At 33.9% G+C, this 16,628-nt stretch overlaps 2 protein-coding genes across 4 annotated transcripts; both read right to left on the minus strand.

Annotated features, from left to right (window-relative positions):
• LOC103486806 (uncharacterized) lies at positions 1–4,639 on the minus strand. 2 transcript variants are annotated; one of them, XM_008444896.3, is made up of 7 exons: positions 4,496–4,639; positions 2,662–3,019; positions 1,798–2,025; positions 1,330–1,684; positions 1,114–1,241; positions 864–999; positions 1–671 (listed from the first exon to the last, which is right to left on the minus strand). In XM_008444896.3, exons 2-7 carry the CDS (start codon positions 3,003–3,005, stop codon positions 432–434), a joined length of 1,431 nt encoding a protein of 476 aa, XP_008443118.1. In that variant the 5' UTR covers positions 3,006–3,019; positions 4,496–4,639; the 3' UTR covers positions 1–431. The 2 variants fall into 2 exon arrangements, with proteins under 2 accessions (XP_008443118.1, XP_050939974.1); XM_051084017.1 differs by lacking the exon at positions 4,496–4,639 and adding an exon at positions 4,098–4,162.
• A 964-nt stretch (positions 4,640–5,603) lies between these two features.
• Positions 5,604–13,853, minus strand: LOC103486805 (uncharacterized). 2 transcript variants are annotated; one of them, XM_051084019.1, is made up of 15 exons: positions 13,620–13,853; positions 12,890–13,255; positions 12,538–12,631; positions 12,077–12,263; positions 11,716–11,974; positions 10,459–10,674; positions 10,293–10,379; positions 9,909–10,043; positions 8,923–9,036; positions 8,534–8,781; positions 8,345–8,425; positions 7,806–8,037; positions 7,245–7,343; positions 6,966–7,151; positions 5,604–6,065 (listed from the first exon to the last, which is right to left on the minus strand). In XM_051084019.1, exons 2-15 carry the CDS (start codon positions 13,226–13,228, stop codon positions 5,967–5,969), a joined length of 2,376 nt encoding a protein of 791 aa, XP_050939976.1. In that variant the 5' UTR covers positions 13,229–13,255; positions 13,620–13,853; the 3' UTR covers positions 5,604–5,966. The 2 variants fall into 2 exon arrangements, with proteins under 2 accessions (XP_050939976.1, XP_008443117.2); XM_008444895.3 differs by having other exon boundaries at positions 12,890–13,312.
• Positions 13,854–16,628: the final 2,775 nt, after the last annotated feature.

Raw genomic sequence — 16,628 nt, forward strand, 5'->3', positions numbered from 1 at the left:
TGAAAAGAGTAACAATGAGATGTGTAGTGTAACTGAAATGGTTCCAAATACCAATTGTTCCACATATAAAGAAGAAAAGGCGAAAGAGATAATAATCCAAGTGTTACAGATTGAAAATTTGGAACTTCAAAAGCTAATAAACTTGGTAGCTTGCTTTCCTATTCTGACTGACAATCGACATCATTTCAGTAGCTAACATATAAATCCGACTTGTTCTTTTTTGTTAAATCTACGACGGTGTTGTTGTTGCAGCAAAAAGAAATTGAACGTGGAACTATGAAAGTAGAAGCACAAAAGAGAAGGCGTGGAGATTCAGAGTCCCAAGATCTTAAGATTTGTTAACAATAAGACTTGTGAAAATCCCTAGGCACCAAAATTGACAGGGAGCTCTTTGGCACCACCAAAGTGTAAATTAAACTGAACGAAAAAGTTTAGAAACCAAACAGACCCAGTTCGCTGACTTTCTCCTTCTCGAAGGTCTCAAAGTACTGATAAATAATTGTCACTGCAAGCAAAATTCCAGTTCCAGAACCGATTGCTCCCATGAAATCAGCCAACACGGTCAGTGCACCAATGCACATTCCTCCGAATGCTGCTGCTGTGGGTATGTAACGGTTCAACTCTTTCTGTAAGTTAGATTCACGGTGTCCAGGCATGACCATTTGTTGTTCCTGCAAATCAAATCAAATCAAAGCATTGGTAAATCAGGAATCACTCAATTGAAAGTTACTCCTTCAATTCATAAACAACGATGGGCAGACTTTTCATTTCAACACTCCATTTTGTGAAATAAATATGATAAAGGCCTGAAGGGTCTAATATAAATAGTCACAGAAAGAAAGCACACAGGATCAAAATCATACCTTCAGCTGCTTGGCCACATCTCTGGCGGAGGAACCAGAAACTTCAATCCAAGTTTTAGAGAAGAGTGCGCATGCTGAAAGCATGAAGACGAGATAAAACAAAGCATGGAAGGGATTGGCTGCCATATCAGCTAAGCTGCAAGAAGAAACGTCACATATTTATGTGATAGGCAATATAGAGTACATTTTTTTCTCTGTTTTTTTGGGGTGGGTGGGAGAGGGAGATTACAACACGAACTGAGGATATTACCTTGATGGTGGGGTAATGTAATAAGCAAGGCCACCAACAGGGATGGATTGGCCGTTTGAATACTCAGATTCCTTCCATATACCCAGAAGATTCACCAGGAAGTTCCCACTGTACTTCCTGTATAGCAACTGCAAATACAATTCCATGCAATCAGTTAGAAGGAGGCATTGGAAAAGTGTATATCATTTGTGCATGAATGGAGATTTATCAATTTACCTGAGAGATGAAGTAAAGGTTGGAAACAAGAGCAGAGTGAAGAATGATAGGCATGTTGGAGGTGTAGAAAAGCTTAATTGGGTAAGAACCCTGTTGTCCACGGGAGTTCTTTGACCTCACAGGCAGAACCACCCGGAAGCCTTGGAAGTAGACAACAATTAAGAAGATCAAAACTGTAGCAAGCAGATTTGTCACATTGGGGAGATTCTGTCGATAGAATGCTTCCCGCAATGCACGAACCTTGTCTGTCCGGGTAATCAGCAGGTGGAATAAAGCAATAACAGCTCCTTCAAATTCAGCTCCTCTTCCACTGTTAATGGTGGTCGGACTAAATGCTTTCCAAATAATGTTCTCACTGCAGAATCCAGACAATTTTGCGAAGTTCATTAATGACAGCAACGAGAAAATATGTTAACACCTAAGTTCAATGAGAAGGAATGACAGAAAGGTAGAAGAACCAGAACTTACCACATGTTGGTTGCTATGAAGAGGGAAATTCCAGATCCTAAACCATATCCCTTCTGGAGAAGCTCATCCAAGCATATGACAACAATACCGGCAAAGCAAAGCTGAACGATTATAAGAATAGCATTTCCCACGCCAAGTTGGCTAACGCTACCATACATTCCCGAAAGAACATAAGCAACTGCTTCACCAACAGCTATGAGGATGCCCAGCAATTTCTGTGCACCATTCCTGACAGTGGAAAATAATTGGGGAAAGATGTATACAAGTTAAATTAGAATATAAAGGTGAATATAGATCAGAAAAGGAATATGGAAACCCGAACAACAAGTAAATATTATCATAAAGAATCAATGTATTCACAATCAAGAAGAATAATAACTCTGAAAAATGAAATGCTACAAACATCATCGTTGTTAGTAAATTATAACAGATGTCAACAAGAAAGGCACCATAGTAATTCAACCATCATTGTTCAACAATAAGCACAATTTAAAGAAAATAAACTATAGCACGCATGATGCCTCGAACTTCAATTACAAACTACAGCTTTGTAACAATTATTTCTTCAAACAAAGTATTTAATAAAGGCTGTGATTCTAAAAGCATTTATAAAAAATAAATTAGCAAATATTAGCAAACGAAATTTTTTCACGAAAAGCTAATGCTGGCAACAATTGAAAATGGAACATCTACACGAAAAATCTTAAATGAATACAACAGGAGGATGCATGGTCAAAACAACCACCCATATCGAATAATATCTCCATCTATGAACCCCAACAATCAGCAAGCACGGTAAATCAACAAATAAATCACAGATGTGCGTCTGTGTGTATATATATATGTAAGATGTTAAGAACTTACAAGAGAGCACGGTCCTCTCGCACATTGTTGTCGACTTCAATAATCTTGGACCCGACGAGGAGTTGCATCACCATCCCAGATGTGACAATGGGAGTGATCCCAAGCTCCATGACAGTACCACGATTGGAAGCAAGGATCACACGCATCCAATAAAATGGATCTGCGCCCGTGGTGGAGTGAATCCCGTACAAAGGAAGCTGGCTGCATACCAAGAAGATGAAGAGTGCGATGACAGTATAAATAACCTTCTCTCTGAATGGAATTTTTCGATCAGCGCTCTGCACCTCAGGAAGAAACGAAAGAAACGGCCTGACCAGATGAAGGACTCTAAACCCACCTCCCATCTTCCTTCAACCAACTTGTTATCGACAAAAAGAAAAGAAAAAGGAAAAAAGAGTCAATAATCGAACATTACATTCAACAGATCTAGACAATTCCAGAACTCTACCGATTCATAGAACAAAAATTGATAAAGAAGGCCCTAATCAGGGATATGTGCAATGAAATCATGGAACATGCAAAAAGCAATGGAGATCTGGAAATAGGAAGCTATATGAAAATGAAGGAGAAGAGAGAAACCAACGTGGGACAAAAAATAACAAAACAAGGGGGTAAGCCAGAGCTAGTCTAAGCTAGAAAACTGCCAGCAAGAGCTTCAATTTCTCCGCCAAAATGCCAAAAAGATGTTCATTTGTAAAACTACCCTGTATTTGTTCACTGTTTCCTGTTCCCTATTTTTTGTTAGATGTTCGATAGCTGTTCGTGTTTCCCATTTCTTGAAAGAAAAAAAGAAAACAGAAAAAGAAACGTGTTTGTTATCGTTTTTTGTTTTTTGTTTTTTTAATAATATAATACATAAAAATACATACATACATATATATATATATATATATATATATATATATATATATATATATATGTCCACTTTTACAAATCCAATGGATGTGTTTTACTAAGCAAGCTGTTGAAGTTTGTAAATGAAAATTAATTTGTTGAGATTGTTTGGTAGAATCAGAAACAACAGATGATTGTAATGCTTAGGATTTTAGCCACTTTTACAAAGTCAATTAGTTTGGACTAGAATTTGATTAGGAACTATGGGTTTAGTGGATGATAATAGCCTATTCATTTCATTTTAGGGTGAAATTGACAGTGACAGAGGATGATTTTCTATGTTGAATGAGTATCATGGTTACTTGTAATAAAGTTAGCTGCATTTAATGCGGAATGGAAATTTCTCTAGTTTTATGTGAATTTATGTGTATCATGATTTTCTATGATGATATTCTTTAGTTAGCTGTATTTAATCAGAAGATGATTTGTTTGTATTTAACCGTGAGTATCATAATTTTCTACGTTGAATGAGTATCGTGGTTATTTTGATAGAAAACAATTAATTTTCATTAGAATTGAGTTGTGAAGTGGTTTAGCCACACCTAAAAAACAGAGCAATTTATTAATCGTTTTCGGTCTTTAGGGCACAAAATTGCCATTCTTCCCCTACACCTAAAAACAGAGACAAACCCAACAGATCAAAATACCATCAAATTCAGCACACCCAAAATACCATCAATTCCAGCAGAAAAAAATGTCAATCAAAGAAGACGATAAAATACCACCAGAAAACCAAGAAACAAGCATTACCCAACAGATCAACTCAATTCAAGCCCTAAATTCAAATCTCCCAACAAAAAATGCAATATATCTCTCAAATCCTCACATAAATCAAATACCGTAGAAGTTTTAACCAACAAATAAAGAAATCAAAGAGAAAATTAGAGGGGAAAACCCAAATCGAGGACGAAACAGAAATTGTAGGAGAAAAAAGAAATACCTGTGTGTGCCCTAGCTTGGGAGGAGAAGAGAATAGCTGCCGGTTTTGATGAGAGGAAAATAGAGAAGAAAAACCCGTGCGTGCCGATTAAGTAGTTTAATTCATGAACTTATTTTCACATAATATTATTTTGTTTTGGTTTCAAAACTTTAGGACTACATTAAAAAGAATAATCATTTTTGGTAAATTATGTTCCAAACAAATATCAATTTAAACTCTAAATTTTAAAAAATATATAGAATACACCATCTTAATTATATTCTATTTATAATTTTATTGATTAAACTTCACGAGTCCACTTAAATTTTTAGTTAAATTTTTTATTATAAATATAGTAATTAGGTCCAAAGTATTAATGAATTTAACACAATACAGTAAAATTTAAATTTCGATTCCAATCTTCTAAATGTATTAATAATAGACCATATTGATTATTAGTTATATATTATCGATAAATTTTGATTATATTTGTCGTTCTTTCAAAATATTACTATAAATCTAAATATTTTTTAAAAGTTCTATTTGTTGCAATTAATTTAGAAATCAAAGATATTTTAACCATCAAATGCAAGAGAAGTTTTTTTTTAATTTCTTTTAGTTTTCGATATTTTTCTATATTCATTGTATTACTCAATATTTTGTAGTACAATAAAAATCATGAATTGATGTACATGCCATGTGGTCACTAGCCTTACAAATGTTGATTCAGCTATGCTTAAAGATATCCAATTTTTATGCGGAGGATAGAAGTTCCCTGATTAGGCAAGGAGTGGGAGAAAAATTACTTGAGAGTTAAATGGAGATGGGATGGAGAAAGCATTCCTTGACCTCGCTCCGACAACACTTTTATTTATTTATTTATTTGGTATAATTATGTAAGGTTATGTTATTATTATTATATAAATAATACATTCAAATTTCAAGTTTGATTGTTAATTGACCAAGATAGCAAGTGTGTTTGAATTCAATATTTAAATTTACAGTATATATGCGAATAATTTGGTTTATGTTATTTCTCTCTACTAAAAAGTTATTAATTTGTTAGGTCATTTTATTAAGAAGTCAAACAAAAGAGTAATCTAAACAAGATACTATGATGAGGGGGCTATGAGCAAGAACTTATATTGCATTTCTTGGTCATTCTTACTTTAAAACATATATAACAAGCTGCTACAAAAAAACACAATGAATATGATGTGGGTGGGGATGTAAATGATGGAACAAAACCATACTATTATTCTCTGTGGTTCACATTAAATTCAAAAACTAATCATAAGTGTTGAGAAAAGATCTGAGCTTCTGGGCAGTATCAAGGACGATGATGCAGTGTACTCCAGTTACTGTGTACAGTCGTCTTCTAGATCGGGGATGCCTGGAAGCAAAAAATAAGCTGCCATCTCGCCATCTTCTTTAATGCCATGATGAATGCAGCAACAGAATTTGAGTATTGGAAGTATGTAGGACTAGCTTTTCAGTTGTTTTTTATTAGACATTCATGGGGTAATCCAAACTCTTTGTTCGACTTAACGTGTTGCCTCCAAGGATCATTATGCAGTTTGTAGTGTAGAACCTATTCCATACAACAACAGTTACAAGCAAAATAATGTCAACTACATGTTACACTTCCATTGCATGTTTAAACACATACTTTCAAAAAATAACCATGAAGATGGAAGCTGTATGACATTCCACTAGAAAATTTAAGATCAAGAAATAAGCTCATATGAGTTGCAACAGAGAAGGTATAAATAAATCATGATAAATGCAATAGGAGATACAAAAAATTCCACATCAGCCGCGAACTGGATAGATAAGACATATGAGCAATCTCAGGCTCAACAAACTACAGTGTTGACTAGCCATTGCATAGATGTATTTTCAGCATTGTAGTATCAAGCCTATTAGGTACCAACCGTGAATGTCTTTGCCACGTTAACTGCAGTTCGACTAATCATACAAGATAACGGTCTAACATAACAACTTTTTGGTAGATAGATCAAAGTAACTGACTCTCTTTCATATGTTTTGATACCATTAAGCCAACTCACAGTGGTTGGGAACTATATTAATAGAAGGGCCAATGATTTGGTGGATAATTTCATTTTTTATAAAATAATAAAAATAATCATCATTTAATTTTTTTCAGAATGACTTGCCACCTGACCAATTTCCATTGGGTAACTAGCTGGGTTGCACCGTGCAGCCAGCACCCAAGGATTTTTCTAGCTGTTCAGTTGGCCCTCCCATGGAATCCTGATTTTGAATTGTTTTCAAGATCCTCTGTTTTTGACCATCTAATAAATCACTTGCTTAGTGAAAAAAAGTCTTTCCCATCATATCAAAACTTAGCCCTTCGCTAGAATTAGACAAAATTCAAAACAAATGACTTGAAACCACAGGCATATTATATATATCCAACTTCCATTTACTAAAGCTTTTATAGTTTTATCAGAAGGAAAATAAGAATTACCTGTAAAACTGTAGCAACAGCATCATCATCAATTAATTGAGAATATTCATCTGCCCAATCCTCCTGGAGGCCGTAAACGGCTTTCTGTCTCTGAGCTTCCAGCATTACAGCTTCACGGTACATGAATCGCTGCCAGATTTTCCGCACATTTGACAGTTTGAATTCGATCTCTGATTCGTTAAATCCCTATAAAACCAAGAAACGTTACCAAAATCATTTTACATTTTTTTCAGTGTAAGTTACAACTTCATTCACAAGTCAAATTAAGAATAACTTTACCCTAAGAATGTTGATCAAATTTGGAATATCGTCTTCTCCTATTCGAACAGCAAAACTGTCATAGTTCAGCACATTTTCATAAGGAAGAAAAATTCCATCCTGCAAAATAGGGAAGGGAAAAAGAGTCGTAAAAACATGATTGCTCACATTTGAAGAGAAGAAAAGAAAATAAATGAAATATAACAAAGAAGAAAGAGAAACAAGCAAAGTCAAGCACAACTGAAGATGATATAACTTTAAAATGGCAAAAGAGTCCTACATTTCCATGTAATAGTTTCAAAGAATTTGACCATACAATATACTTCAGCATTTTATAAAGATGGAAAACATCAAAGTGTAACATAGAAATGCAAACAGATCTGCAAAATATGCTTTTACGTGAGACCACAAGCCACATTTAATGTTTCCAGCCAATTTCTAGCATATTAATTGTTTTGGTAGAAGAGCGTCTAAAAAACTTGGAATGAATGATAATCATTAGAACATCGACATAACTAAATGGACGTCTCTCAATGCATGATTCTGCATCAGAAGAAATATTAGGTGCAATTTAGAATTTACCTGAATGATGACAGGAATGCATCCTTGCAAAATACTATCTTCCATACGCCCACTCCAACCATCACCGGGCATCACACCACAGAAAACAGAACTTGCTAAATCTTCATGATAATTTTCGGAACGTAATGGGGTAACAATAACATCTGGAGCATGTTGTTTCCCAAGTTTTCCTTCCTTGTTGGGGCTCGATCCAAATTCTTCTGCTACTTTCTGTCTAATACCCATACTATACCTGCATAAATGATACAACCAAGCTTTCATCAGGTCATTTGGGAAATTTTGAAGATATCCAATTCCTGACTGCTCAATCCCTAAAGAACTTTTAACAGTGAGTTCCAACTTGCAACTTGCAACATTCTACTTTTTGGCGTCGAAGCAGCAAAAAGGATAACTAACTTCCTTTTTTTCTTTTTCCTTTTTGCAATCCATCAAATATGAGAATTTTATGGAAAATATTTCTGTTGGGACACAGTAGGAATATTCTCCCCATATTTCAAAGGAAACAATCCAATATTGGAAATTACAATTATATATCTTACGTGGACTCTGGTCGTCCCTTTTCGTAAGCAGGTCCAAGATTTCCATTGAAGAAGAAGAAGGTCTTCCGCTCTTCACGTGGTCTGCAGATTATTGAATTACGAATTCAGACTAGCTCAACTTTTTTACTGAAACAAAAAACCTAGAGAAATGACTTAGGAGAGATGTTTAGGAAAATCAATGAACTGTACCTGGCCCAAAGTTTTTTGCTCAATCTACTCCCATCAGGACGTTTCCATGCAGGAACCACGAGATCTTTCTCAGGGTCAAAGCAAGGATGATTTCCTCTTTTGCTAGAAGGTATCTTATCCCAATTGTCCCCCCAATACGCTGTGGTTGAATGGTTGTGCTTAGAGTTTGTATTACCCCAGTGAACCAACATCATGCTGTTCCATATCTCCTTGGGGGCATAGCAAGCACCTTCATCCCATGAAAAGAACTGTCTTCAGAAATAAAGTTGATAAATTAGTATAATACACATGCTTACCCAATAGAAGGGAAGTTCTATACGCACACATGAGACAATTTCCATCTCTTCTGCCCCCCCAAAAAAAAACATGCACGCATACCAAACACGTACCCATATATGATCTCGTCCAGATGAACGATTCCAGTAAGGATACTGCTCAACAATGTGATCATGTGCCTTCTTGTAGAAATCCAGTGTTAGAAAGCTCCTCAAGCCCATGTACTCCTGATAAATAAATGCACTTTGGGCATCAAACAACTTTGAATTTTCCTCAACTCAATGAATTGTCATTACTTTAAGAGAAGTTGACTCGTGACAATATTTTCTGTATTATCCGGAACAACATTTTTGTGTCTGTTGCATTTCTGTTTCTAGAGAAAAAGGGCTTGTGAAGAAATATGCTGGGTCAACACCTCTCGACTCCTATCAAAGCTAGATGAGGAACTAACAGCAAATAGAATTATAAATCTTATTCAACAAGAGAGAAAATCTTTCATAATTAAGGTTGAAAACTGAAGTCAAAATAAGAAGCCATGTTTAGATAAATATGTAAACAATTGTGACAAAACGCAAGCATACAGTAATAAGATTAGATAACATATACTGATTATTTATTTATTGATCAACAATGTTCTTGTAACAAAAGCGTAAAATTCACTTAAACTTTTTTTAAAATAAAATTAACAATGATTGTGTAAAATGTCATACAGGTAGATCACGTTAATAGGCCTTAAGTTGGACGAGGTGGATAATGATATCAAAAGCATTTTTCATTCTTGATCATAAAGAACTAACATTCCTGTAACAATTCTATCAATCTCGTGTGCAACTATCCATTCACCATTTGATGTAGCCACAGGCCATCTGGTATCTATTTCATCACGTTCATTAACAAATTAAATATTTACTGTTTCATGGTCTTAGAAGGAAAAAAGACCCAAGAACAACGGCAGATAATAGGACCAACATTTTCACGTAGAAGTTTCAAAGGGTATGACCAGACAATATACTTCAGCAATTTATTCAGGCCATACATAGACATATACCAAATAGAAAGATGCTTAACAGATCTGCAATAGATATTTGTACATGCCTACCCTCAAACTCAAGTGAGGAGCATCATCAGCCCGAGTTATGATGCATGAATCAAGAACTGGGACAAAGAAAAAATCTGCTTCTTCACCATTCAACGTTCGATGTGGGCTAGCTAAGATGCTTTCATAGAAAGCCATCTACAAAAAGATAAGTGCAAACCCTTTGTTATAATGTGATCTAGAGGATGACTAGGTTGAGCTATGTTCAAGTATTAAATAAACCATAAATTCAGAAGATTAAGTAAAAGACGTGAGACCTAACAAGTGGATTATCAATATTCATCAAGGAGAAAATCATATTGCAAAAATTTAAACACAAGACCAGTAGCTCTGACAGCCATATTAACTCGCTGCTTGATGCAAAACTTCTTATTTAAGAATTCATACCTCAGCACCATACAAATCCTCTGTCCACATTGTCGCATTTCTGTGATCGTAGATTCTGTTAACACACTCAAACTTCCAATGACGCCCCTGCAATACCAAAGCAATACTTCATACAATGTTTGGTTAATGAATATGACAAGAAATGGAATATTTATCTCATCCAGACCTGAAGTAGTTGGCTGTTGAAACCTGGGGGCAGATCATATATATATATCAAAGGTCTTCTTTTATTCACCGTAGGTTTAAGATTAAAACTCTTTTCAGTAATATGCAAACGATCAGGTATATCAATTCGAGCTGGGAGTAGCCATTGAGGCCATTCCCTCACAGATGTTTGAATGGATGGAATGCTGCAATCAACTCCATACCAGCCCTCGTTACACTGTAATGCATGCCAAAAATAGCTTCAGCATGAGAAGTGACAGATTTTCCACAAATATTAATAATCTTACTAATACAAATGGACTTCCCTCTAGAAAATTAGGAGGAATTTGTTATCAATCCTCTTTAAACCCAAGATGTTCTTAAGCATTCATGAAAATAATCTATTAAGTTTCGACGTATGGATATCTCTATACTCACATATGCATCACGTTACAACTATTTTCTCTAAGATGGATGGATATAAGAACTGGCTCACATGAAATGGCAATTCTTTGTCAAGAATATACATAGAATTTATTAGCGGCTGGTAACAACATTTGGATTAGTTAATGACCTACCTAAGCACGTTCTTGTGAATTAGTATCAAGTATCTCCTTGGAACAAAATAGAATAGTCCTATTTGATAGAGATAATTGAGCTCAGGAGGAGTTGGACAGTCCTATCTAAACTTATAGTCAATGAGAATTTGTAAGCACCTTGGAACAAAGTAGAATACACCTATTTGATAGAGATCATCCCCAAAGGGTTTGGAACTAAATGGAGGAGTTTGGTAGTCCTATCTAAACTTAGAGTTCAATTTCCATTAATCGAAAGCTAGTGGTTGGGTACTCTGTTATAATTTTTTTTTATATTCACAAATGTTCGAGCCAGCTTACATGCACCTTAACTAATTTTACAGGGCAACCTGCCTGACCCTACAATATTTAGGTATCAAGGAAATTCTTAGGAAATTAATTCCTAGGTAAATGGCTACCATGAATTGAACTTATGACCTCTTAGTTAGTTATTGAGATTATGTCTCCTTTTTTACCACTAAGCCAACTCATGGTGGTTGGGTACTCTAATATAATTAGATGTAATCTTCCAAAATACTCTTCCTCAATGTTCTTGAAACTTTACAACTATCCAAATTCTTAGAGTTCCATAAATTCTTTAATCGGTTTCTCCCAAGTTCCTCATCTAACATAGAAATAGCAAAGAAAACAGAAAAATATTAAACACATACAACAAAGGTAAAAATCAATCCATAAGAAATTACCTGACAAAACCCCCCCATACAATGCCCATGTCCAGAGCATTGATTGATACAGGTGCAAGAGACAGGTATTTCACAGAACCTCCCGAGTGAACAGTCATATTTGCAGTCGCATTCTTCTTTAAAATGCACCTTTGAAGCATATGCTTCAGCTGGGTCTACATTACACCATCCTGATTTGCTTCCATTCGTGGTGAAAATATTATCCAAATCAGCTTTTGTCCAATCAGTAACTTTGGGACCATTTGGTTCAGAGGGTGGCCTAATATTATCCAAAGTTCACAGCACGGCATCATCAAATCAAGCAAAAAGTATTCATCTCAGAGAAGATACATTCCAGCGCAAGAATGTGTATTATTGTTACCTCATTTGAAAACCACATGCCTCAGCTACTGGACGATTTGGATATTTTGTGCCTTCCCCACAAAAACACATCGCTCTTGTTGTGTCACAATGAGCAGGGCAAATTGAGACAACCCAGGGCCCATATGGTTCCCCTTCTGAACCAGGATGGTTGCATTCTAAATTCACTTTCTCAGAGCATCCTTCACCTATTGTAACAACAGTTTGAGCACAAATGAGGACAATAAATCAAATTACTGATGGAAATTCAATCAAAGGACACAGTTCAATCAAATTTGAGCCCTAACTAAACTATTCTTCTTTTTTTTTTTTTTTTTTTGTCAAAAGAATAGATTAAATACATCTTCTGGAAAAGGGCATAAGAAGGAAAGCCTCAAACAGATTTTGACTACAATTCTTGCAGATTCTTGAGAAAAATGATGAACATCCATGAAATGGAGAAACGGCAGATGTAACACTAACCACTATATCCATGAAAGCACCGGCATTGTCCAAATTCATGATTACAAACACCTTGCCCACTACAGTCATTTTTGCAACCACTGCCACCAACTAACTGCCAGAAGAGATTTAGTTAGTTACAAAAAGATCAGTATTACACAGCTGACAGCAAAAGCGAGCAGTTACCATTTGATAATATCTGAAACCTAGTTTAGGAGAAAAATGAATAAGTTTGGGTATACACTTATTGCCTATTATCCAAGATCAAAAAGAATATCGAATCAAAGATTGAACAAAAACATGTCAAGCATAGCCAACTCTTACTCAATCTAGAGGGTGAAGATAGATACAACTTTTCTCAATTTCTCACTACCTCAACAATCTGTAGTTCCTTAGTATTGGCATCACAACCGGAAAGCCACCGTCCAATATGAGACTTCCATGGTGCACCATGATAGACAACTGCATTGTGAGAATCAGGAGGAAACTTGTGAGTCAAATCAATGGCTGGGGCTGGATCTTCTTTGGCATGGTTGTTATAGGCTTCAGTAGACAAGTTAACAGCAAAACCAGAGTTTGGAAATCGCCTTAAGTTATCCAAAGAAGGCACCAAAGGAAAGAAGAACAAATGAACCACAGTAACCAATCCAATAATAGAAGCAATTGACGCGCCAAGAGACCATGAGCAATTCCATTTCTGAGCAAAAGCCATGATCTCAGCCTCCTCCTAACAGTGTTTCTACAATTCACATCAAATCAAAACAACATTTCCACCCTGAATCAAGTTCCCAAGAACCTAAAAGAAAAGAACAACCAGCAACATGGATTAAAGTTAAACCCCTATTTCCAAAGTCCAATACCAAGAACTTCAAAGTGCAGCTACAAGCATCAACATCAAAATCTAAATTCTACTATGAAATAAACCTTGCACAAGCCATAAAAATCAAGACCCAACAAACGAAATACAATAACAAAATCAATCCCCAAATATTTTCACTATCCCACATGCCAAATCTTCACAAATACCAGTATGAGTTGACCAGATTACACCATTAATTTCATAACTGGAAAAATGGAAGAGTATGGGAACAAAGGAAGAGTACCCGAAGCAGAGGGTCGGAATTAGAAGACGCCAATAAGAAAAATTCAACGACAGATCGAGATTTCCATTGTGACAGAGTTGCAATTAAATAGCATCGTGCAATTCTGGGCTTTTGCTGGCAAACCCAAATACAAAAAATTCAGCCATTATATAAAGAATGAACAAATGAATAGAAAAAAGAATCTGACACACAAAGAAGAAACCGCCAAAGGGTGGCCGTGTAGACGAAAGTTTGAATAAGCATTAATGACGCCGACGGTAAAAACTAAAATACTGTTCTTAAAGATTTGTTTTTTATTTTTTGAATTAAAAAATGACATTTTTATGTTTGTTTATTTGGTTGAAAATCATAGAGATGCGTAAGCCCGTTGACCGTTGGGCAGTTGGATTTGTCCTTTGCGGCAGATTATTTTCTAATCTTTCTTAGGTTAAAGTTTAAATTTTCATTAAAAAAAATCAATACTAAAAACAATGGTTGAATAAAATCAAACCTTTCAATTTTATAGAAAATTGTTAATGTCGTCGTTGAACAAAACTCGCATTGACACGAGACTACTAAAATAAAGTCATATATCGTTTTTCTTTAGTTTAGTGTTGGATGAGAAGATTCGAAATATATGTTTAGTGATTTTGAAATTGTTAAATTCATTTTTAATATCTAAATTACTCTGAAAAAAATACATTTATTCACTTAAAATAAATTCACTTTTAAACTTATTTTTCCTTCAAATTGATATTAAACTATCGAAAATACTTCGAATAATTTTGAAAATAACAAAAAAGATTTTAACCATTTTGTAACCACTCCAAGACTTTCTATTTAAGTCATTCAATCCTACTAGCTACAATAAAACTAAACCATACTCTTATAACTATAACTTTGTTAGCACTTGTTTGGTTTGTTTGTTTTTTTTTTAATGGTTAGTGATTTAATTTAATTAAAGCAATATTAATATAGTTTTGGATAAGTTAGAGTTTAGAATGTTCAAATGATGAGGTTAATTTTAAACAATTTTGTAAATTCAACAAATTTATTTCTCAAATTAGAAAAAGTTGGAGTGTGTATTCTAACAAATCCAATTCATTGTGCTCAAAAGGAAAAAAAAAAAAAAGATTCAATTCATTATTGGTTGCACATTAATATAATAAGGTTTATTATTTCAAATTTAATTTTGGATGCTTATATGGTACTTTTTTTTTTAAGGGAAACATAGTTATTGTCATTTATTTTTCATATGACTATGTTTCAAATTTGACAATTATATTAATGTGTGACCTTGCACGTTCTTTTGGGTTTTTATGAGGATTTATTGGTTGACTTTTTGTAATAGAAATTTCACTTTTACCCATGTAATAAAAAAATTGCAAATATTATCGTGGATCTAAATTTGAATTTATGTGTCAACAATATTTTAATTTGACTAACATCAGTATGTGGTAAGAATCAAGAGATATGTCATTCAAAAATTTCACTTACACATGTACTAAAAAAGTTTAAACATACATGTTTCGATCATCATTCTCATATTAAAGTTAGTTTATCGATCTTTTTGATTTTGTAATTTGAGCTTGTTAAGGGAGACACATATATGTGCACATGCCATTTGAAGGGAAATTCATGCGAATGTGCCAAGTACCAAGGTAAGCCTCACGTGAGAAAGTTTCAAACAAAAAGGCATCGTCATCACATTAAATGTATAGGTTGAGAGGTTGAGAGTATTCTTTGTGTTGAATTATTATGAACCGGCTTATCTTTAAGCGTGACATGAGAGTAGATTGTAAACCTGAACTATATGTTGAAAATTAGACATCTTAAATGTAAGACTCGTTAGCAATAAGTCACGAAGATGTTTCTATTTGCACAAGATTTCAACAAAGAAGATTTGGTTTGTAGAAATGAATTTGATTTTATTTATTTGTAGTATAGTATTACAACCCCTGATTTTAATCATCTTATAATTCTTAACTTTCATTCCTTAAGCTTTGTGACCTCTTCGAATGATTGACCTTTGGATTTGGATCTAACTCTTGCTTCTTGATCAACTTGGATCAGCCTTTGACTTTGTTAATTGACTTGGATTAATCTGTAGCTGACTTATTGATCTACTAATTACAATCTTTTTCATGAGTTTAAGGATTCTCTTCAACTTATAGGTTGCGAATAAACCATCGATTTATTAGTTTCTCCTAAATGAAGAGTGACATCTCTATTTATACAATTTTTAGAGCCTCTAAATAAACTTGGGCTTGGTTGACTTTAAACCCGACTTTTATATTCATTATTAACCTTAATTTTTTTAATCGACTTTTAGTTATTGTGCCTCATAAATTTGGCTACCCTATGCCATGAGGCTTATTATTCTAAATTTTAGACCACTACTTATCCACCTTGGTTGGCCCAACTTATTGTTGGTTATCATAGAGTGCCACTCTTTTGACTTTCTTTTTAATGAAGTATTTTCTTTCTAAAATAAAATAAAAGTTAACCAAATTTTTCCATTTCAAAATTGATTATAAATATTAAATATAGAATAAATACTTTTGTATTGAAAGTTATTAAAATAATTAACATCATTTATGTATACATAACAATATTATTTAAGGTTGTTTTTTAAGATATCAAAATAAATTAAAATATTTATAAATATAAGAAAATTTTCATATTTATCACTAATAAATTATGTATTTGGTGTATTTTAAAATATTTTTAGTATATTTATTATTTTAGATATTTAAATATAAATATAAAGATACGAAAGTTTGGAGAAACCGATTATGAATTGAAATGATTTTGCACAAATGAATTAATTAAGAATTTGTTATAATTTTTTTAAAGAAAAATATCAATTTAGATTTTAAATTTTTGAAGTACAATTTAACAAACATTTTTAACTTTTGATATTATCTCATATTTTAATTTCACAGTATTTTTTAAAAAATGTATTGTTTCCATATCTACTACAAATTGCATAAGGTTTTTTTTTCTTTTGGTTTTTGAAATAATAATAAT

The sequence above is a fragment of the Cucumis melo genome, chromosome 4, assembly GCF_025177605.1.
Source record: "Cucumis melo cultivar AY chromosome 4, USDA_Cmelo_AY_1.0, whole genome shotgun sequence".
Taxonomy (NCBI): Eukaryota; Viridiplantae; Streptophyta; class Magnoliopsida; order Cucurbitales; family Cucurbitaceae; genus Cucumis; species Cucumis melo.

Bases quoted from the DNA above. Each gene is read 5' to 3' on its own strand.
- LOC103486806 (XM_008444896.3), bottom strand. From the start codon at position 3,005: ATGGGAGGTGGGTTTAGAGTCCTTCATCTGGTCAGGCCGTTTCTTTCG. The intron at 1,242-1,329 runs GTAAATTGATAA...TTGTATTTGCAG, and splicing joins ACCTTTACTTCATCTCTCAG to TTGCTATACAGGAAGTACAG. The intron at 1,000-1,113 runs GTAATATCCTCA...TTCTTCTTGCAG, and splicing joins TACATTACCCCACCATCAAG to CTTAGCTGATATGGCAGCCA.
- LOC103486805 (XM_051084019.1), bottom strand. From the start codon at position 13,228: ATGGCTTTTGCTCAGAAATGGAATTGCTCATGGTCTCTTGGCGCGTCA. The intron at 11,975-12,076 runs GTAACAATAATA...GGATAATATTAG, and splicing joins GCATGTGGTTTTCAAATGAG to GCCACCCTCTGAACCAAATG. The intron at 9,037-9,908 runs GTAGGCATGTAC...TTTATTTATCAG, and splicing joins CTCCTCACTTGAGTTTGAGG to GAGTACATGGGCTTGAGGAG.